Below are 23437 nucleotides of genomic sequence, written 5' to 3'. Positions count from 1 at the left end.
TCGATGCCTATCTTCTTCTTGAAGTAGATTGGTGCTGCCAGGAGCAGAGTGTCTCATTGTCATGAAAAACCCTAAGTTATTAAAACATTAAATGTCCTATTCTGTAGTCTTTTAAAGATATGAAGAATGTCTATGTAAAATATATCTATGTACATCTAGAAAATCTAACTAACATAACTACAAGCTTGATTATTATCGATGATTATCCATTAACAACCTATATACATTACATTTTTAAATGAACTACACAATCAACAATACCTTAATCAATATCAGAAATACACACACATATATATATATATACATATAACAAAATTGACCTTAAATTTATATCAGTAAACCAAGATTCATACCAATGCAAATTATTCATATCTATATCATATCCCCCTTTAAATGTAAAAGAACATTTATAAACAGTATTTGGGAATATGGGCGCAGTTATTTCTCTCCAAACTGCTTCCTGCTGAATGGGGGCGCTGTTATTTAGGTCTTTTATGCTAGGTTCATCTCAGTCGGCAGTTGAGCAAAGTAATTTTTTGAAGGTGTTCACAGCAACCTTTCCGGAGGGTGTGGTCTATCATACCATATTGTGATAGAAGTAATCCAAAGAGTCTCATCCTCTGTGAAGACAAAAGAAACTCCTTTCCAAAGCATCATATCCTTAGATTCAAATTTTAAAGTCAAGGTATTTTGAAAATATCTATCTTGGATTAGTTCAGCAGCATTTATAAACAAATATCTTTTAGCAGCTCTTGCTCCTTCTTCAGCATTCAAACAATTCAAAGAGAGCATAATAGCATAAAGTATCAAGATTCTCTGTGTATTTTCCATCTTTGTGCAGCTTTGTTTTAATCTCTATTTCGTTTTTTTTTTATTTTTAACTTTTTGCTTTTTGAGACAGGTTCTCTGTATATCTTTGACCTGGAATAACTCTGTAGACCAGGCTGTCCTTGAACTCTCAGAGATCCTTCTGTCTCTGCCTCCCAGGCATTGGGATTAGAGGCGGGTGCTACCACACCTTGATGTCACAGAGGTCAATCTCCCTCTGCCTCCAAAGTGTTGGGATTAAAGGTGTGTACCACCACACCCAACTACTCTCCTTCTTCCTTTTTTTTTTTTGATTTTTACTTTAAAAACTTTAACTTTTAGTCTGCATATATTTTTAACACACTGTAAATCATTTAAAGGTTTTCTTTGTCTTTGAATCTCTCTTTACAGTATATCTCTCTTTTTCTGACCACACAAGCCTTTAAATTACTGAGCAATATGGGTAGAATTAAAGCTGTGGCTTTGCCAGCTAGATCCAGCCCATTCCTTAGCTTCCTGCCATTCCAGCCTTGTGGCTGAAGTACCCGCCAGAGCCCTGTTCATTGCCACAACTCTACAGTGTTTCAAGGTCCTTGCCAGCAAGCAAGCTGCAACAGTATTAAGCAACACTCAAAAGCTCCATAGTCAGGACTGCCTGCTTAAAAGTCAGAGTTTGCCCTGGCCGGAAGGCCCAAAAAACCGGCATTTTTAAACGGCACAGCTTTTTTTCTGCTACGGCTGAAAACCGAAAAGCATGTGTTCAGCTTTTATCAATACCATTTAAGTATTTCGTGGCAGGACCTCTTAATGAGCTGCAGGGTTTTGCAGCTAGAGCTGAGTCAGGAAGCCTCTCTTAGATGAGAGCGCTTGCTTGCCTCTAGCAAGCAGAGCAGACCCGAGAAATTGCTGCTCCCAAGAAAACATGCTTTACTCTATTCTTTCCCAAACTTTCTCAGGCTTTCTGTGGATGCAGTTATCCACGTTGGGCGCCATTCTGTTGAAGGGAGCTGCGGGCTGTGTTCCTGCCACCCAGCTCCCGGCAGCCTGGCTAGCTTATGCCCCGAAATAACAACACACAAACTGTATTCTTTTAAACACTGCTTGGCCCATTAGTTCTAGCCCTTACTGGCTAATTCTCATATCCCGATCAACCCATCTCTAATAATCTGTGTAGCATCAGTCTTACCGGGAAAGATTCAGCATGTCTGACCTGGCAGCTTGCTTCATCGCGTCTGCCCCAGAGAGCAGAGCTAAGGCATATGAGCTCACTTCCTCTTCCTCCCAGCATTCTGTTCTGTTTACTCCACCCACCTGAAGGCTGGCCAATCAAATGGGCCAAGGCAGTTTCTTTATTAGCCAATGACCTTCCTCCATCAGGTGACAGCTTAGCATAAGCTCTGAGACCTGAGATTGCTTGATTTAGAGTGTGTATGTACGCCATAGCTCTCTGGTTTTCTTGGAGCTTACCGTGTAAAATAGGCTGGCCTTGAATTCCTGCCTCTGCCTGGCAGATGACGTTGGTATTACTTAATGCTCATTTCCCCACTGTTGTTACCTAGCTTAAAGGACACGCTGGACCATTGAAGTTCCAAAATCCAAACCAGGTGGCCAAACTTCAGACCCCTTTCTCCTAACCACTGTGTAATTGTGTGTGGAAGCAAACAATCAAAACTTATTTTTATAGAAACGTTTTATTTGGAGCTGGCCCCCTGCCCCATTTTTCCTCAAAAAACTGGTGACTTTATTTACATCCGGAGTGTGCCTCTTCTGCACATGTTTTCTCCATTTGTTGCATTTTATTGTAAGTCAACGCTTCTGTTAGAGCAGTGGAAAGTCAGATGCTTGCCAAGCTAAAGTGTGTGTGCTTGTTCGTTGAAACATTAGTTGATAAGAGTTGAAACAGAAACTGTTGCATTAAATGGCTTTTAAGTAGCCCATAGATTTAATTTTTATCTGTTCTCTGGGCTTTCACTTAGTACAAATTATGGAGAGTGTTTTAAGTTGGTTTGCTGTGTGAGTGTGAACAGTGACGGGAGCTGGGAGAAGGCAATCATAGATCTGACTTTCTGGAATTCTGTTCTTCATCCCCTGTTATGAACCTGTGCTGAGGACTGAAGGATAGCTCACTGATCGCAAGTGCATAATGGCCGTCTGTGCTGGCATATGCCTTTAAGCCCAGCATTCGAAAGGCAGAAGTAGGTAGGTCTCTGTGAATTCAAGACCATCCTGACCCACTTAGTTCCAAGACAGCCAGGAATGCTTGGTTAGGAGAGAGAGGGAGAGCGAGGAGAGAGAACCTACTGCTCCTCTAAGAGACCTGAGTTCAAGTCCCAGCACTCAATGCTGGGTGGTTCACAACCACCTGTAGCTCCAGCTCCTGGGCATCAGACACCTCTGGCTTGTGTGCGCACACTCAATTTTTAAAAGAATAAAAGTAAATCTAAAGAAAAAGACATCCTGTGTTAGGCAGTCTTACGTCACAGCATTTTCTTGGTGTGGGACAAATTAGTCAGCACTAGTCATGCATGGTTAATAATTTAGCTGTAGTGACAATACACAAAAAAGGTGCCAATCCAGATATATATACACATAATTTTTCAAGCATACCTTCTGAGCAGGTCCCTCATGGTGTAGGTGTAAGGGTCTACTGAACTGCAGCCAGGTGGCCTGAGCACAGCTGTTTTATATCAGGAAATAATGCTAGCTGCAGAGTCAGCAGTACTGTAAATACACTTGGACCTTACCAAGTAATGTAAAACATACTAGGTTTATTCCATTGACCTCCATGGTTCTGGACCATTTCATGTAACCATGTTTATCTCTTCAGCAGCTTTGGCTTTTGAGTCCTCTCTCTCTCTCTCTCTCTCTCTCTCTCTCTCTCTCTCTCTCTCTCTCTCTCTCTCTCCTCTCTCTCTCTTTCTCTCTCTCTCCCTGTCCCTCCCCCCCCTCCCTCCCTCCCTCCCTCCCTCCCTCCCTCCCTCCCTCCCTCCCTCCCTCCCTCCCTCCCTCCCTTCTTTCCTGGTTTTTCAAGACAGAGTTTCTCTATGTAGCCTTCGCTGTCCTGGAGCTCACTCTGTAAACAGGCTGGCTTTGAAATCAGAGATCCACCTGTCTCTGCCTCCCAAGTGCTAAAATTAAAGGCATGCACCACTACCACTAAGCAACTATTTCTTAATGTGGTTTTGAAATTTATAAGGTTTATTTATAAATTATTCTTGAAATAATACTCAATCACTGTCTTTTTCTTCATCAGGATATTTATTCAAATACTAAAGAGCAAACCCTGCAGTATAGCTTTATTTTTTCATATGCATTTTCTTCTTTTAGAAATTTACTTTCTGTGGATGGTATTGGTGCACACCTTTACTCCTAGCACGTGGGTGGCAGAGGTAGGCGGATCTCTGAGTTCAAGACCAACATGGTCTGGTCTACAATGTGAGTTCCAGGGCAGCTGAGAAGAGCAATGTTGCTCTACTCCTAATTGCAGGGAACACAAAGGTACCTATTTTATGCAAAAGGGTTTAAAATTTAATGCAGAGTTCTTCGTTTTTGCCTCGATGAGACATTGTTTGCCAAAACCTTTTCCTTAAAAATAGAATATTGGGTGTGAAAAATGAGTAGAGCTTAAGGGGGAAATAATTCCATTTTAATTATACCCCTGATGCTTGTCCGTCCTCGTTCATAGCACAAATTTAAGCTGTAACGCGGACGATTCAGGCCTCGGCCTCGACCATCACTTGGAGCCCTTTGATGTCTTTGGTCAGTTAATGGCCCACGTTAAAGGGAACTGTGGTACCGAGTCTTCCTGAGGGCACCGCGTCCTGTGGTCATTTTCACAGAACTCCTTTAGCTGTTTGCCTAGACACAGCTTCCATTGTCCGTGAGTTTAGAGGAGCAGGCGCAATGCCGAAATGCAGCTGTATGCTTGCACTCCCAATAGTTATTGAATTTTTAAATCACATTTATTTAATGTGTATGTACATGTGTATCCATGTGTGTGCACATGCCATAGCACATGTGTGGAGGTCAGAGGACAACCTGAGTTGATTCTTTCTTTCTACCATGTGTTTCCTGAGATTGAATTCAGGTCGTCAGGATTGGTGGTAAGCCCTATCCACTGAGCCAGCTCACTGGCCCTGCCACACTGACTTCTGAGGCTTGGTATATTGAGGCGTCGTACATCCCTGATGTTTTATCTGCCCAAACGGGGACACTTAGCACAACATGCTGTAACTTGGAATGGGGAGGAGTCAAAGTTCTCCAGCCCGATGTTTTCACTGTAGAGTCAGCCAGAAGAAACTGCCTGTGTCATGGCTGCCATGTGTGACATGGTATTTGTCCTTGTATTCTGTTAGTTACAATGTTAATTCTGTTAGTTGTCAATGTGAGAGTTAATTTGAAAGGAAATGGTTATGTTTTGGCTCAGGTGCAGTCTCTAAGTCACTTGGCTTCACTGTCTCCAGGCCTTTGAGAAGGCAGGCAGAACCCAGTCGAGAGGACGCAGCAGAGCAGACTTCCTCACCTGTCACAGCTGATTAAAAAAAAAAAAAAAAGAAAAGAAAAAATAGAAGGAGTCAGGACCTTTCTTTTCTCCTCCTCCTCCTTTTTTTTTTTTTTTTTTTTTTTCTTTCTGAGACAGGGTTTCTCTGTGTAGCCCTTGCTGTCCTGGAACTCACTCTGTAGACCAGGCTGACCCTGAACTCAGGGATCTGCCTACCTCTGTTAGCATAGCCAGGCCCTCTGTATACCTTTCAAAGGCTGGCCCCAGTGGTCCTGCCTCTTAGTTTCTCTCACCTCCAACCTCCCAGTGGTGCCATCTGCTGGGGACAGACCCCTCAACACCCCAGCCTTTAGAGGACATTTCACCAAGCTGTCACATTCTGAAGAACTCTGCTCATGTCTTTGGTCTCTTCTTCTTACCATGTTGTTTTGATTATTGGCCTCTGACCAGCCCTGTGAAACTTGCCTCGTAGGTGAGGGCTGGTAAGGTGTGCTTTGTGCAGACGCTCAGCTTGGAAGGAGTCCCGAGACTACCTTTCGCGTGCATAGAGACTGCTAATGCTGAAGCAGGAGCAATGTTTGAGGAGTAGCGTAGTCTGTTAGTGAAGGTCTTTGTGGTAAGACATCTGAATTTGCCTGCAGAAACTGCCATCTATCAGCCGTGAGCCTGCTGGTGATCTGTTTTATTTGCTAAGCTTTTGCTATCTCCTGTTTAAATTGGATAATGTTATCAATTTCTCAAGTTTACAAGGATTAAATAAAGTTATGTTTACATGGGCACTCAACACAGAGGACATTGTCAGTTTTTGTAAGGGACCATTCTTGCTGTTTTTCTTGGACTAGCGGTAGCATTCCTGTTCTGAGGGATTACGCATAGCTGCAAGTATACTCTGCTTGTAGTGGGGATTCAGAGGGAATGGGGGAGAAGCAGCCAGATCAAGAATGTTGAACACATGAATTTGTGTTTGATCTCTAGTGGTCCAGTAATGGCAGATATGGAGTCACACTGCTTCCCTGTGCCTCTAACCACAGAATTTCTCCATCTAGAGTCTGGAAGACAGTTGTGCTTGAAGTCACTGTTACTGGTCAAGCAGGTGAAAGAAACCATTGCCGGGGGAGGGGGGAGGGATGTTTTTTAAAGGAAGGAATGTGAGAGATGCCAGGCCCACGGAACGTGGTTTGAATGGGTTTGTAGTTCCCCAACAAATCATGAAACAGAAGGTGACAAATGTTAGCACATTAACATTTGGTGAATGGATTCAGGCATAATTTGCTGATTTGCCAAGAAATCAGTACTTACTAGATAGAGACCAGCTTCTTGTAATATTTGAAGTATTTTTGATGACAGGCGATAGATTCAAATAGATAAGCACTTTTAATGTCCAGAAGGGTCCTAGTAACAACTCTTCTTTCCCCTCTGGAGTTGTTGAGAGCCTGGACACACAAAGCTGGCCATCTGGGTCCGTGGGCCCTGTATCCTTGAACTAAATCAAGAGTGTCTTAAAAATAATCTTTAAAATCAGTGATTGATTGCATCTGTACTGAATGCCTGTAGAATTTCACTTTCTACCTGTTCCTTAAACAGTGTAGTATGGGAACTGTTTACACAGCATTTACATTGTTAGGAATTATAAGCCACCTAAAAGTGTTTGGAAGGGTATGTAAACAGGACATCATTCTCTCTCTCTCTCTCTCTCTCTCTCTCTCTCTCTCTCTCTCTCTCTCTCTCTCTCTCTCTGTGTGTGTGTGTGTGTGTGTGTGTGTGTTCCTGATGGGTGGGAGTGGTCTTGGAGTCTTTCTCCATGGAAACTACAGGGTGATGGTATACACAGATGCAGAGCTTCCTGAGACAAATGATAGTGCATGGTTCTTCATGTTCTGGTTTTTTTCTTTTCTGAGTATATCTTGAGATTATGCCACATCAATACATATGTGAATAGCTTGTTTTTTTTTTTTTTTTAATTGCTTAGTACTCCACTTTCTGGGTCTAGTTAACAAAGCTTCTTCCTGATCACCATTTAAGTTATGCTCTACCTTCTGTAATTTTACTTATTTTCTCTTAAGTTTATATTATTTATTGGTTTTTTTGAGGCGGGGTTTCTCTGTGTAGCCCTTCCTGTCCTGGAACTTAATCTGTAGACCAGGCTGGCCTTGAACTCAGAGATTTGCCTGCCTCTACCTCCCCAGTGCTGGGATTAAAGGCCTGTGCCACCACCACCTGGCAAGATTTCTTTATTTAATGTGAATAAATGTTTTTCCTGTGTGTATGTATGTGTGCCATATGTCCATGGAAATCAAAAGAACTGGAGTTACAGGTGGTCGTGAGCCACCATGTGGGTACTGGAAATTGAACTCAGATCCTCTGCAAGAGCAACTAAGCTGTCTCTCTTCTGCCCTACCTTCTGGGATTTTAAATACTGTCTTGCAGTGAACAAGTCTGATTGTATGTAAGTCACTTCACAATTTTAGGTATGGGAGTTTTATTATACACAGAATTCTTAGGTGAGGCTCACAGAGCAAACACTTACAAAGCCTCTGCTGGGACACAGCATTTGTTTTGCCTCTGAGGGAAGGAAAAATGTAGTGGACAGAGCTGACAGCTATGTGGTGAGCCTGGGCACCGCAGGCCTCTGGTGTCCTTAGATGTTTGTTTATCTTCTGGAAGCTGGGACTGCTGCCTCACTTTGAAGCAACTCCGACCACACTATTGGGATAGTTCTTCTTCCACGATTTTCTCCCATCTTTCCTTCCCTTCACTCCAGCACCCGGTGCCCATCAGCGGGGCTATTGCCATCATACCCGCACACACCCTTCAAATGGGGCATTTTCATGTAGATAGCATGTTTGCTCAGGATCAGTGGGGAGGATTCGCCTCAGTTTACCTCACCATCAAGTGGGAGCTCAGTGGGAGTGTCAGAGTCCAGTCTCTGCTGTTTTCTGGCCGCTGTGAGAAGTGCTGAGTGTGAGGAGCTAGAAACTGTGGTGTTGAGACCACTGCCTCCGGTGGCCCCGTTAACATTTGCAGTCTGTGCTGGGCGGCATGGGGAATCAGGGAAATGTGAGGTGATCTTCCATGTGTTCTCTCAGGAGCCCAGTAGTCTGCTCGTCTTTCTTCCTGTCCACGCTGTGTGTCTGTCCTCTGGAGTCTTCCCTTCCTGCTTCTATTTAAGGTGTGGTGTCAGGAGTTGGGTGTAGCGGCATCTTTTGTGGTGCCGTCGCTTATTCTCCTGACTGTTAATCTGGTGGGTCTTGAAGAAGAAATGCAAATGTGCTGTTGTGCTGCCTTCTGCCCCCGCACTCTAGTTCCAGTTTAATTTGTAAAGGCATCTGTCCACTTCCGTCTAGCAGTACACATTGAGTATGCATTCAGTTAATGTAACCAGACTGATTTGGGTAAGTTATTCACTTGCACGGTACATAGTGAGCCATAGTGGATGCTGGCTCCATCCTTTTGCCCATTCTCTTAAATTTTTATAACTACTTTTAATTATAAAGATTAATATATGTTCAGTTAGAATAACATTGTATATATTTTAAATATACAACAGAAAAATAAAGTATTCATGCACCACAGCGTTTCTGTGCCTCCTAGCTTTCTTCCCTAGAGAGTATTACTCACATTGTGTCTCTGTGGAACTGTCTGGAGGGATCTCTGCTTACTGAGCATATGGATGATGTCTGCTCGTGCTCATGCACACCTTCACAAGGACATGCATCCACACAGCACCGGTTCCTGTTGGTAGATGTTTATGCTGTGTAGCAAGCTTTCTTGTCAGACTATCTTTGGATTTCTAGCCCCCAAATAATGGCATAGAGACTTATTATAAATTATTGCTTGGCCTTAGCTTAGGCTTGTCCTACTAGCTCTTATAGGTTAAATTAACCTGCTTCTATTAATCTTCATTTTGCCATGTGGCTTTTTTCCTGTCTTTCATTCTGTATGTCCAGCTGCCTCCATATCTCATTGGCGTCTCTCTGGTGCAGTTCACAAGCATAGATTCCCCCTCATTTTCATCTCTCTCCCCAGAAATCCTGTCTCTTCTGCACAGCTGCTGACCATTCAGCTCTGTATTAAACCAATCACAGTGGCACATCTTCACACAATGTAAAGGAGCATTCTGCAGCAGTGCTGCTCCTGCCAAGACAGAGCTGCAGTAAGTGCCTTTATAGGCCCGTCTTCAGGTGTGCCTGTTGCAGAAATAACTACAAATAAACTTAGTACTCTAAGGACTGAAGGAATGATTTGGGTGAGGAGGTGCTGGGGATTGAACCCACCATCTCGTTCATGTTCGGAATGTGTTTCCCACAGTCTGAGCTACATCCCCTCCAGTTTTGGTGTTTCCCAGTTCTCTTTTATAAAATCGGTATCAGTTTTCTAGTCGGCCAATAATAAGAGTGTCCTAATTTTAGTATATTTTACCAGATAACACTCTCTAACTTTAATCTTCAGCAGTCTTGTTGACTGAGTTTCCTGTCCTGCCCGGTTCCCACAGTCATTAAGTCCCAAAGAAATCACACAGAGGTCTACATTAGTTATAAACTGATTGGCCCATTAGCTCAGGCTTCTTATTAATTCTTATAACTTATCTTAGCCCATTATTCTTGTCTATGCTAGCCACATGGCTCAGTACCTTTTTCAGCGAGGCAGTCATATCTTCCCTTGTGTCTGAGTCTGTTACTCAGACATATTTGATGTGGTATTCCTCTCTGTATGCTATGAATATGTTTTATTACCACTGGTTAATAAAGAAGCTGCTTTGGCCTATAGGAGGGCAGAATATAGCCAGGCTGGAAGAGATATATAGAGAGAGTAGGTGGAGTCAGGGAGACACCATGTAGCTGCCAAAGGAGAAAGATGCTGGAGAACCTTACTGGTAAGCCATGAGTCTCGTGGAGATACATAGATGAATAGAAATTGGTTAACATAAGATGTAAGAACGGGCTGGAGAGATGGCTCAGAGGTTAAGAACACTGGCTGCTCTTCTAGAGGTCCTGAGTTCAATTCCCAGCAACCACATGGTGGCTCACAGCCACCTATAATGAGATCTGGCATGCAGGCATACATGGAGGGAATATTGTATACATAACAAATAAATACATAAGTAAATCTTTAAAAAGCATAATTAATTAAAAAATATGTCAGAGCTAGCCAATAAGAAGCCTAAGCTAATAGGCTAAGCAGTGATGTAGTTAATATAGTTTCTGGACAGCTGAGAACAAATGAGCTGCCTCCGTTTACAAATGGCATCTGTAGTTCTCTCCCCCTTGAAACTCTGTGGCATTGCTTCTCTCCTGCTTTTTCGTTATGGACAAATTTAATTGTGGTGATTTTCTGGTTTTAGGTAAAGTCACTGGAGCTGGAGAGATGACTCAGTGTTTAAGAATCTTTACTACTCTTGAAAAGGACCTGCAGTCTTAGCATTGGAGCTGTCGAAAGGTTTTATGGCAGCTTAAGAACCAGCTTTTTTAAATTGCTAAACTTAAGTTTTTATGTCTTATGCTTCTAGAGATGGGTATATGAATGTCATCAAAGCCATGAAGTATAAAATAAAATCATTTTCCTATTTGTTATAGTGTTAAAGATTTTGAGTTGTGTTGATTGTTTTGCAGGTTGTGTTGTTTTGTTCTGTGGTGCTGAGGATTGACTCTTGAGCCTCAGTCACGCTAGGCAAGTGCTATATCACTGAGCGACATGCCTAAAGAGATCTTACTTATTTTAAAGACTTAAGTAAAATAATCATTGGTTAGTTTCCAAAAGGACTTGTGTGATCCCTTTGTGTAACAAGGAAGCACACCAAAAATAAGGGAGAGTTCCTGGTGGGGAAGATTGATTGTTTGATCCTTATGTTCTGAGTTGTTTGGGGAGGCTGCTTGTTGGTTCCCAGCCACCCAGACCAAAAATAATCACACAGAACTCTGTATCAGTTGCAATACTGTTTGGCCAACAGCTTAAGCATATTTCTAGCTTGCTCTTATATCCTAAACTAACCCATCTCCTTTAATCTGTGCATCACCATGGGGTTGTGGCCTACCAACAAAGTTTCGGCAGGCTCCAGTGGAGGCATCTGTACCCAGCTGTGACTACACGGCTTCTCCCTGACTCCGCCTACTCTCTCTCTCTATTTCTTTCAGCCTGGCTTTACTCTGTTAAACCATTGGCCAAAAGCAACTTCTTCATTAACCAATGGCAATAAAACATATTAACAGCATAAATCACCTCCCACATCATTGAGTCCCACAAGGAAGATCCTCAACCATGCCCTGTAAAGGGTTGAGCTTCTCTGTGTCCATGGCAACAAGCCAGAGTGATATGCTGAGAAGAGTGAGCATGGTGTCAGCTGGGGAAGGGCCCTTGACATCGAGCCTCAGGTGCATGTGTTCTGATAAGCTGTGGCCTCCCTTCCTCTCTGTGTGGTCAGCACTGCAGTGTCCTTTTAAGTAGATTCTCTTCAGCCATGGTTGTTGTGGGTTTGCTTTGGTTGAACTTCTGCTCTGTCAGTTATTAGGCATATGTTTAGGATCTTTATGCCTTCCTGATCGCCTTTGTCTGCTGTGAAATAACTCTTACCTTTGCATTACACTTTGTTGAAGTCGATTTTATCTGATGTGCTCATAGTGTTTCCAGTTGTCCTATATGCACAGATTGTTTTGCCTGTCTTTTCCATCATTTTACTTTCAGCCCATTTATGTCCTGATACTAAAAGTATATTCTAATATTCCATTGTAATTTCTTTTTGACTTCCTATTACTGTGTTGTGTTTTCAGGTGCACGTCTGTGGAGTTGTAGAATGCATGCACAGTTTATTGCAGCCTACACAGACTCTGACACTAGACCAGTCCCCAGCCTCTGCACGCACTGCCACACGTGCTTACTTCCGTGTCTCTGTTCAGCACACAGCACGATAATATTCTACTAAAGTGACCATATAGCTTTTGGAGAGCTTGGGAGGTGGGAAAGCGTGTATTTACCATATCTACACACACATTTACTGCTTCTGGAGTGGGAAAGCGTGTACTCACCATATCTACATGTACATTTTCTGTTTCTGGAACTCTTCACCCCACTCGCTCTCTCTGACCACTGTTTTAACAGGCCTACAGTGTCGTGTCCACGTTAACAAGATCTTTGAGCTCTTATTGGATATAGACTTTGGATTGTGTTTGTTTGTTTTCAAGCTTTTTTCTCAAACTGCAAATGCTAGGCAGTCTGCACCACCCCCACCCCAAAAACTGCAGTACTTCCCATCGGCTTCTGCCCACAGCCTCAAATGTGCTTTTTGGAGATTCTTTTGCTCATACTTAGAAAAGCTCTTGTAATTCACATAAGAATTCCACAATCCTCTGTGACTTAGTTTTTCTCAAGATTTTCTCACAGTTTCTAGGCATTTTTGTTATCCGCAGCTGCATCCACAGATCCCTTTAGCTAGTGCAACTTGTTTCCTACTTGAATTTAAGTTGTCTGGAACTAAATGGATTAGGGTTTGTTTCCAGATGGAAACTGTCGAGGGGGGTGCAATTTCCCCCGGCCTGGAGGCACACTCCTGCATTCCCAGTGCTCAGGAAGCTGAGGCAGGAAGGCCGTTGGGTCACCACTAGCCTCAGTTATATAGAGAATGTAGAGAGACTTCCAATTTTTTTTTCTTTTTGGTTTTTCTTCCTTGTCTCTATTTTGTAGCTCTAGCTGTCCTGGAACTCACTATACAGATCAGGCTGGCCTTAAACTCAGAGACAGAGCCATCTCTGTCTCCGGAGTGCTGGGATTAAAGGTGTGTGCTACCTACCATACCTGGTTCTGAGAGACCTCTTTGAATGGGGAGGAGAGTTTTGCTTAGTGTAGATTCTTACATCCTAGACTTTTTTCCCAGTTTTGCTTTAGCTTTTCTAAGCTGCCTAAGAATTGCCTTTAATGTTTTGTCTAGAAAACTATATGCTCTATTCTGCTGGCAGGTTGGTCCAATACAAGTTCTTCCTGTTAGTGAAAGTATAATCTCCGGATGGCTTGCTGAAGTGCAGTGTGGCCATTAGTTTGAAGTGGCCAGGGCCTGTGTTTGTGCTGCTGTCTTTTATCTAGAAAGTAACATTGCCGAGCCTGGGGCAAAGCTGTTGCAGCCCTGCCTTGCAGCCTCATACTCTGTGGGCTCCCTTGGCAGGAAGTGTCACCAAGCCAGGTGTGTATCTATAAGAAAACACGGTACCCATTTGATAGTGGTCTGTGTTTTATACATTACCACAGCTTTAAGTAATATTAGGTATCATTGCAGCACAGCAGACAGTCTGAGTCTGCTGTCCACCCCGGGGTGGTTTGGAGGGTGTGGTCTCTATTGTTAGAGTGTCTCCTGGCAGCCTCCTTTCCTACTGCCAGGATCTCACGAAGGAGAAAGTCCTATTCTTTTTGAAGAGTGGGTAGGCTCCTTGTCCTCTGAGATGTGTTTGGTCTTCTCCTCTCTCTTGCTTAGACATTGAGCACCTTCAACTTGACATGACTTGAGAAGGACCAGAAGATGTAGGTGAGGCCATGAGATGGGGCAGGATGGGGGGTACTCTCACAGCTTCAGTGTTTCCAGAGGGAAATGTGAAGTGCTTGTTTCGTCAAAGAATGCTTCACGAGCCGATGTCTCCTCATCTCTCCTCTCTCACTCTAGGCCTTTACTTTCCTCTAGTCTCTTCTCAAATGCCAACCCTCTGTGATAGCCCTTGCCTTACAGTCCCTGACGTGTCTCACTGCTTTGCATACCAGGAACTGCTCCTTGTTGGCTCACATATTTATTGTCCCTTTCTCTTTTCGTTTCCCTCTGCTGAAGTAGGAATTGTTTGAGGACAGATATTTTGCCTGTTTAGCTTTCTCTTATCCTTTCATATGGGACAACACAGTGTACAAATAGGTTAAAATAAAGTTTTACTGAGTGAGTGAATGAATCAGTGAAGAGTGAGGTGGGAGAGGTGGGGATTTAAGCTGAAGCTAGCAGCTCTGGAATGACTTGGAATGATTGCTATTAACTCAAGTCCTTTACTTCATTGTGGGAGCCAAGTGGAAGAACTCTTCCCACTCAACTGTTTCCTTTTATGCATGCAGGAAGATAGGCACTTGTTCCTTTAATATCGGGCTTGACAACAGTTGAGTAATGAGGATAATGAAAAGAAATCATAGCCAGGCTGGTGAAGTGAGGCACCACGCGGAAGAAAATACTCCTTGCCTGGAACAAAAACAAGCATGACACACCCTTGTGGGAGGATTCGAATTTAGCAATTGAAATTGGGGTCTAATTTTGAGATATAATTTTGAGACTACATTGAGCCAAATTGTGGAAGTATTTGATGACTTTCAAGATTTTTCTGTTGGCTTTCAAGATTTCTACTCTTTTCCCTAATATCTATAAAATGCAGTTAGTTGTCCAGACTTACCAGGCTACCCAAGTCAGAAATAGTTCAAGCAATGGAAGAACTCTTGCCCAAGTGAAACAGCCAATGCAGTTTTCCTTTCTTGTATCAACAGGGTAAATTAATCCCACCTTTAAAAAAATTAGATGTATTTACCTTATTTTATATGTATATTTTTCCTGCATGCAAGTATGTGCCTCACATGTGTGATTATGTCTGTGGAAGCCAGAAGAGGGCATTGGATCTCCTGGAACTGGAGTTATGATTGGTTGTGAGCTACGATGTGGGTGCTGGCAATCAAGCCTAGGTCCTCTGCAAGAACAATAACTGCTCTCAACGGCTGAGCTATCTCTGGATCCTCAGCTGATATTCAGACAAACTTCGATGAACCCAGAAGAGTTAGAGTTACATGTCCATAGCCTCTCCATTTCACATCCTCCTCCTCTGTGAAGTGTGGGCCGTGCTTTTCCGTCGAGTTACTGTAAAGAACAGAAGAGGTGGTGCTCATTAAGCTCCCACCACACCCTGAGCCGTTACATGCAGTTTTATTATAACTGTGGGACAGAGATGTGCCTTGTCTTTACCATTGTTTGCTGATTGCCTTGTTCACGTCCCCACCAGCTTATCCTTCACCTGTTTGTTAGAGAGTCTTGTGCCTGATTTGCCTTTAACTGGCTTAGTGTGGCAGTTGTGCCAGGATTCATATCCATGACTAGAGACCACCTGGATGCTCTAGTAGAAATCTGCAGTTTAGAGACAAGCAGATCTCTGTGAGTTCAAGGCCAGCCTGGTCTACAAGAGCTAGTTCCAGGACAGGCTCTAAAGCTACACAAAGAAATCCTGTCTTGAAAAACAAAACAAACAAAAAAAACCAGGCGGTGGTGGCGAACACCTTTAATCCCAGCACTTGGGAGGCTGAGGCAGGTGGATCTCTGTGAGTTCAAGGCCAGCCTGGTCTACAAGAGCTAGTTCCAGGACAGGCTCTAAAGCTACACAAAGAAATCCTGTCTTGAAAAACAAAACAAACAAAAAAAACCAGGCGGTGGTGGCGAACACCTTTAATCCCAGCACTTGGGAGGCTGAGGCAGGTGGATCTCTGTGAGTTCAAGGCCAGCCTGGTCTACAAGAGCTAGTTTCAGGACATGCCCCAAAGCTACAGAGAAGCCCTGTCTCAAAAAAGAAAAAAAAAAAAAAAGAAATCTGCAGTTTTTCCTTTGGGCAACTGAATTTTCAAGATGAGGGCCTTGAACAAAGATGCTTAGGTTTTGGTTTTTTTTTGTTTGTTTGTTTGTTTGTTTTTAAAGATTTATTATGTATACAGTGTTCTGTCTGTATGTATGCTTGCTGACCAGAAGAGGGCACCTGATCTCATTACAGATGACTGTGAGCCACCATGTGGTTGCTGGGATTTGAACTCAGGACCTCTGGAAGAGCAGTCGGTGCTCTTAACCTCTGAGCCATCTCTCCAGCCCAGATGCTTAATTTTTGCTCTGTGCTTTCCTTCCATGACCTCGTAAAACACAGCTGACTGGAGGTTGGGTTCTCATTTCACTGCCTGCGTATTCTTCCACTGCTCCTGTTCTTTGCCATCTACCAGGTGGTACACAGATGTCTGCCTATTCTGTCCATCCTGTCTAAGGTAGTGCCCACGGCATGCTTCTGTCTGCCTATTCTGTCCATCCTGTCTAAGGTAGTGCCCACGGCATGCTTCTGTCTGCCTATTCTGTCCATCCTGTCTAAGGCAGCGCTTGCTGCACGCTTCTCCCACTCACCTTATTTTCTGTCATTTTCAGACATTAGTATCATCTATAATTACTTTATTTTGCCTGTTTGCCTGTTTTTGTCTTCTTTCACTGAATACAAGCTTCATCTGTGGGGAACTTTTTCAGTTATTTGCAGACTTTAAAATGCCTTTTGCACTTGAGCTAGTCAGAACAGTTTCTCCTTGAGCTAGCTGGAAAGGTTTCTACTTGAGCTAGACAGAACGGTTTTGGTTGCTCACAGAAAAGAAAGGTGAATCTTCCAGGAGCTGGTTGCAGGTACCGGATACTCAGGAAAATGGGTTGGTTATTTGGAGGATAGGCAGACTGTTTTGGGTTATTTGGGGTATAGGTGGACAACTTTTGGTTGCTTGGGGGATAGTATGACTAACTATTTTTGCCCCTTTGTTTGTATCATTTTCTTTGACAAACATACAGTACTCAACATGTACTTTCCTAAGCACCTTCACATAAACTGTTACCTAATCCTCAGGATAGCCTAAGGCAGTTCTGAGGCAAAGGGCCCCTTTATTACTATCTCCACTGCCCAGATAAGGACACAGAAACAGAACAATTAAGTGTGTCCACTGACGAGAGGCTCCCAGATTGGAGGCCTTTATTCTAGCTAGTGCTCTAGACAGGGAGTCTTAGTCATTAGCTGCTGGAGTCTGTGGACCCTGGGATGTGGGTATGGAGACTGGTAAGATATTCATCTCGGTCCTTTGGACCCTGCTAGACTCAGGGAAGCTTCAGGGCCATACTGTTCCTGCTGTAGAATGACCAAATAAATTGGAGGTTGTTGACTTGAGTAGACAATGAGAAAGAATAATAGCATTAGAATTTGTTATTTTATGGTAAAAGTGTGAACTAAAATCTAAAGAAATGCTAAATTAGGCTGCCATGGTGTTTTGTATCTGTCAGCCATAGGGCTGAGTTCTAAACTAAGTCCATTATTTAGCAGGAACTAGATCCATATTTTTGCCAGGTTTTCTACTTGAGAATTGAGCCATTGATCAGAAAGGAGTGAGACAAGCTATGCCAACAGTTCTTCAGAGACCCTAAAGGAAAGATGTGCTCCTGAGTGATGCTGACAAGCCTAAGAAAAGTTGTGTATTTTTTTTTAAAAAAAATAGTTGTATTGTTGTTGTTTTTGAGACAGGGTTTCTCTGTGTAACAGCCCTAGCTGTCCTGTAACTGGCTTTGTAGACCAGGATGGCCTCAAACTCACAGAGATCTGCCTGCCTCTGCCTCCTGAGTGCTGGGATTATAGGTGTGTGCCACTACCGCCCAGCTCAATAATTGTTCTGGATGAATGTCTCACAATCAGAACTATATTATGAGTCCTTAAACTACTGTGCATGTGTCCTGTGCAAGTGAGAAGACTTACCAAATGACTGTCGAATGTTGAGAACTAGTTCTTTTGAAAGAAAAGGGGTCACTTTATAACAGTTTGGTTCTATATCCCTGAGTGTGATATGTCGTGTCAGGGATTATGGGTAAAGTGGAGCCTGTGAGCCTGGGGGTACTGTCTGCTCCAGTATCTGCTGATCCCTCCATCATGGCAGTTAGACACAGATACTCAAGGCTTCTGCCCAAATGCAGTTTATTTACAATCAGAGACTTCTCCTCAGGGCATTGACAGGTAAAAAATTGATGTGTGAGATGCAGATACAACCAGATGGAAGAGAACAACAGTCAGAGCAGGGCCAGGCAGCCAGCCTGAGACTCCAGCTTCTGAGCCCTCTCTGAGGAGGACCAGCTACCTGCTAAAGTTATGAACAGGGGAAAACCAATATTTTTGCCTAAAGAAGAGCACTCAGGAGGAATGCAGTAGACACTGGACCGTGGACTCAGGCAGGGATGTCACTCCCTCTCTCTCAGATGCAGTAGGCTATGTGAGGAGGTGGGACAGGAGTGGATTAGGGCTGTACTTGGGACAGGCAACTGATTTGGCCTAACAAATATAAAGAAGAGTAGAAAGTCACTGGCCCAATTACCTGGCTAGTTTAGAACCTAGCTTCTTAAACTGTGGGTCATGACATAAGGGGTTATATAAAAAAATGGGAGGGTCACAAAAATTGACAACAGTAAATGGTTTCTGAGTGTGCATGTTCTCTCTAGGGAACAGTCTACAATAGCTGTACTTTCAGTTTCGAATAAATAAGTTTATTAAACAAAAGTAAAAGACCTAAGAGCAAGTAGCTGATAGCAAAACATCAAATTGGGGTCTTTCCAAACCTGTCAAAGACAACTGGAGTAGTCCAGCTGAGAGGACAAGGGAAAAGAGAGAGCAGGTAGTAAGCAACTGTCATAGCACCAGATTGGGTGTTCACAGCTTCTGCAGAAAAGGCTGAGGATGCCCCATTGAGGCAGCTGGCTGGGGTTTCTGCCTGCAAGGCCCAGGCAGAGCAGAATGTTGCCCTCTGGTGAGGGTGAGGCTTGCAAGTAGAACAACTAGCCAGCTACAGGTAGATGGCAAAGCAGCGTAAGCCTGTCACTTACAAGCTCCCGCAGAAACAGCTGGGAAACCCCATCGAGCAGTCATGCTGGATTTTCCAATCAGGCGTCTCTCTATGGATGCACTTCTGGCTTCTGTTCCCACCACAGGCATTTTTATACCACGGGATAATGAGTACTAACCTCTGTTGGAAACGGTTCGCCTTCTAGCTGTTCTCAGGGCAACAGTGTTGTTTTTTTTAAGAGTTTATTTCTGCTTACATAGTGTGTGTGGGGGGGGGAGTTATGCATGCAAGTACAGTACCTGTGGAAGTCAAAAGAGTGTCAGATCCCCAGGAGCTAGAGTTACAGGCAGTTGTGAGCCACTGAGAGAGGGTCCTGGGAACCAAACTTGAGTCTTCTTCTGAAGTAGTACATGCACCCGGGCAGTGGTGGTACACGCCTTTAATCCAGCACTTGAGAGGCAAAGGCAGGTTGATCTACAGAGCGAGTTCCATGACGGACTCCAAAGCTACACAGAGAAACCCTGTCTTGAAAAACCAAAACCAAAACAAAACAAAAGGTACACACTCTTGAGCACTGAGTTCTTTCCAGCCTGTGCCCGGCGTTTTTTACCCCTTAGCTGTTTACTATTCTCCTCCCCCTATTAGAGGGTCAGGGTGCCAGCCTGCCCAGGACAGTGAGTCTCAGAGGACTCTTGAGGTAAAGTTGCTTGAGTCCGAGACAGAGGAGCCCCCCTTGATCCTAGAGTCCACTGTCGTCAAGTACAAAGAGCGTGTGATTTCCCGATCGACTTTGTATTTCAGTGCAATGCCTCAGGATTAGTTTACAGTCAAACACATGATGAATCTAAGATGTCTCTGGCAGCACTCACATATTTCCCAATGTGTGATTTTACAGCAACTCTGGTTTTTGAACACACAACACCCACACTTTTGCTGTACACACCATCAGTTCACACCGAGCCAAAAATGCAGCCTAAAACACTGAGGCTCAGAATGGAGACTTCCGTATGTTACAAATTAGGGTGTTTTACTGTACACATGAGGTTTTCTTGTAGAAATGTGGTTTATCTATGGGAAATAAAGAGTTGGACCCGTTTCCTACCCGCCCCCATCTCAGCACACGTGCATATAGGTGTGTCTTTGGAATAGCCTGGGTGAGAGTATGTATTTGTTACTCTTCTCGTTGCTGTGACAGATGCCTGACAGGAAGCCACACAGAAGAGAAGAACTGTGTTCTGGCTCACAGTTCAAGGGAATACAGTCCATCATAGTGGGAAGGCATACTGGCAAGAGCATGAGGCAGCGGTCATAATTGCATCCAGAGTCCGGAAGCAGAGCAATGGATGCTATTGTCACCTCGCTTCCTGCTTTATATTCAGTTCAGATGGATTTTCCCACCCTTATTAATCCCATTCAGATAGTTCCTCAAAGGTATGCCAAGAGGTTTGTCTCCTAGATCCTGTCAAATTAACCCCCAGCACTGCATAAACCACGTATGGTGAGACACTCCTGTGGTCTCAGCATTTAGGAGGTGGGGGCAAGGGGATCAAAAGTTCAAGATCATTTTTACCCCACATAGTTGATACCAGTTTAGTATACATGAAAAAAAAGAAAGAAAAGAAAAAGAAGCAAGGTCAAGAAGCCCTGGATCAGAGGAACAACCACATTTGTGAGAATATTTGTCATGGTAATAAAAATGCTGCCCTTCTAATGAGGTAATAATAGACTGTGTCACTCAACCTAAAATGGTAACAGCCTTTACAGGAACAGTGTCTGTGAGGTACCTGCTGTGGGAGCTCCTCAGCCAATAGCCTTTAAGATACTGGCCCACTTTGGGCATGGTCTCATGTACTATAAGTGCAAATGAAAAGCCAAAAGAATGTGTGACCCTTTTTTTCTGCTGGGTTAGATTCTAGTTCCCAGTGAACTGCAGAGGACTGTGGATCGCTACCCTTACTGTGAGTTTATCCCCAAATAAATAAACCTTTGTCATACTCCATTTCAAGCTATTGTGGAGCTCTTTGATATTACTACAGATACCCAGCAATCTGTCTACCTATTGATTTTGAAAATCAAAATGCAGACTTAAAAATGTGTAGAAAATTTATTTTAAATATTGTACCCACTGGTAAGGGCGCTTAAGTCAGGAAGCAACGATAAACAGTGTGTTGGTGTTTTAAAGTTGTGTAGTATGGTGTACTTTGATTGAAGGTGAACTGCTAATGAACATGTGTAGTCTTTTAAGTGTCCTTTTATAATAATTGAAGTGACCATGAGCTCTTGTGCTTTTTCCTAGCATACATCTGTGGATGGATATACTGAAGCACACGTCCAGCCTACTAAGTCAAGTAGCAGACAGAACATTCCCCGGTGTAGAAACTCCATTACGTCAGCAACAGATGAACAGCCTCACATCGGGAATTACCGCTTACAGAAAACAATAGGGAAGGGAAATTTTGCCAAAGTGAAATTGGCAAGACATGTTCTAACAGGTAGAGAGGTAAGTTTTCAGGCCTTTTGAATTTATCTTGATCCAGAGTCTTGTCACAAGCTTTCTCAGAGTTGGTGTTGGGGAATGAATGGCCCTGTGCCCTGGTGCACACTGGGATATATGCACATAGAGCGTTGCAGACAGGTCGGTTTCACAGCAGAACTCCTGACCATTTAGCACTAAGGAAAGACTCCCCTCTACTGTATCACATCTTACAGACCAGGTGTGCTGCAGACTAGCTGGAGCTTGTCTGCCGTGAGAACACTCCTGGTTACTGCTGCTGCCCTGCGTTTGTAAGGAGGCTGGAATAAGTTTCTATGAATTACTACCTAGGCTAAGGTAGATGTAGATGTGTAGAAAATCGCTCACTAATTTTATCTGTTTGGAGATAACAACAAGCTAATATTACTATTATAGAGGTTAATGACAAGTCAGTCATCTGTGTCTAAGGTGGATAGACTGCATCAGCATCCACATAGAAGCAAATGGTGCATAGTTAAGAGTGAAACGGAAATGTTTTCTTTACAGGGTTTTAGTCTTAAATGACGTCTCTCAAATGAAGTTTAATGATTCTCTCTTTTAGGTAGCTGTGAAAATAATAGACAAAACTCAGCTAAACCCTACCAGTCTACAAAAGGTATTTAATTAACTTAATAAGTAATGTAAATTTGTGTTAATATGTAATTCTGTAAAGTCAAGCATAAAATGTCTTGTTAGATAAAATACTATTTTTTACCAGTATACGATGAAAAGACAGGATCTAAGATGGGATGACTATGGCTGATTATAAAGAGGTTTCAAATGTGCCTATAGCAAGTTGAACATCATGTACTCAGAATACTTTGAGAGAAGTGTTTGGGACTTTATCAAATCTTGTATTTGAAACTATTTGCATAGACTTTAGCAAGATGTGTGTATCATATGAATTGCCCTTTAGTGATAGGATTAGAGTCTGTATCTAATATTGTGGAATATTTTATTTATATGTGTGTGCAATGTATATGTGGGTTGCACATACCTGTGTGTGAGTATGGAGCCCTTCTGGGATGTCAGATTCCTCTGTGTTGGAGTTAGAACTGTTTGCAGGATGCTGTGTGTTTGTGTGTGTGTGCGTGCCTGTGTGTGTATGTGTGTGTGTGTGCATGCATGTGTTTGGCATGTGTGTGGTTGTGTGTGTGTGCACACATGCATGTGTGTGTGCATGCATGCACATGTTGAGAACCAGGCTCTAACCATCATGATTGCTCTGTTAACAAGTGCTGCTAACCTCTGAGCCGTCGCTCCAGTCATAAGTATGTAGAATTACTCTAAGTCAAAGCCTACTTCTGAGTAATAGTTTCCGTAAGTGTATCTTCTTTCATTCCTTCGTTTGACTCTTCTTTCCTGCAAATTCATCTTAGACATTAAGTTACAGTAAACAGAGATCCATCAAAGGATGGAAAGACAGCAGGAATGGGGAGGAGAAAGCAATTAGATGGGGATTGTTTAGTAGCAAAGCTGTTTACTTCATTAAGTACTTCTGTGGGAAGTCTTCTCAGATACAAACCTTCAGTATTTTAAAGACGAAGCAGCTGTTTCAGTGCATGAGCTATATAATACCCCCTGTGATTTCAGTGGCCTGTAATACTATCAGATTTATAAACGTAAAAGTCACACGAGTGACTTTAGATTCCTAAGAGAATCTTACAAGAAATTCTTAGTTTGTTCTGTTTACCAACATTTCCGTGACTCTATTGAACCAGAGCCTTCTTCCCACTAGCCTCAGGGCCAAGTAGCTCTGCATTTTTACACATTTCTCCATAGAGATCTGTCTCTGTACTTTCATGGGCTCCTTTAACAATCAGGAAAACTCCAGATCACTGACATGTCTGCGTAGTGAGGATTCATGTCTGCTGTGCTCTTCTCCTGGGAATGTGAGTTAGCGCAGTGCTGATGTGATGTCATCCTGGGGACGTCTCTTCTCGTAACTCTGGATGCAGCTGTGCCAGTGACAGAAGGCTCCCTCTCTGGGCTGATGAACCTAGGGACACTCATGCTGT

At 43.2% G+C, this 23437-nt stretch overlaps 1 protein-coding gene across 2 annotated transcripts in view; it reads left to right on the top strand.

Moving 5' to 3' along the window:
• The window catches only part of Mark1 (microtubule affinity regulating kinase 1), a 108816-nt gene that overhangs the window by 28454 nt on the left and 56925 nt on the right, over positions 1 to 23437 (top strand). For both annotated transcript variants that reach the window (XM_057769294.1, XM_057769293.1), the window contains exons 2-3: positions 21204 to 21407; positions 21982 to 22035. In XM_057769294.1, coding sequence (XP_057625277.1) covers positions 21204 to 21407; positions 21982 to 22035 — 258 coding nt within the window. The remainder of the gene's footprint in view (positions 1 to 21203; positions 21408 to 21981; positions 22036 to 23437) is intronic.

Source organism: Chionomys nivalis, chromosome 5 (genome assembly GCF_950005125.1).
Source record: "Chionomys nivalis chromosome 5, mChiNiv1.1, whole genome shotgun sequence".
Lineage (NCBI taxonomy): Eukaryota > Metazoa > Chordata > Mammalia > Rodentia > Cricetidae > Chionomys > Chionomys nivalis.
The sequence above is the reverse complement of the archived record's forward strand: the minus strand, read 5'-3'. Positions and strand labels throughout refer to the sequence as shown.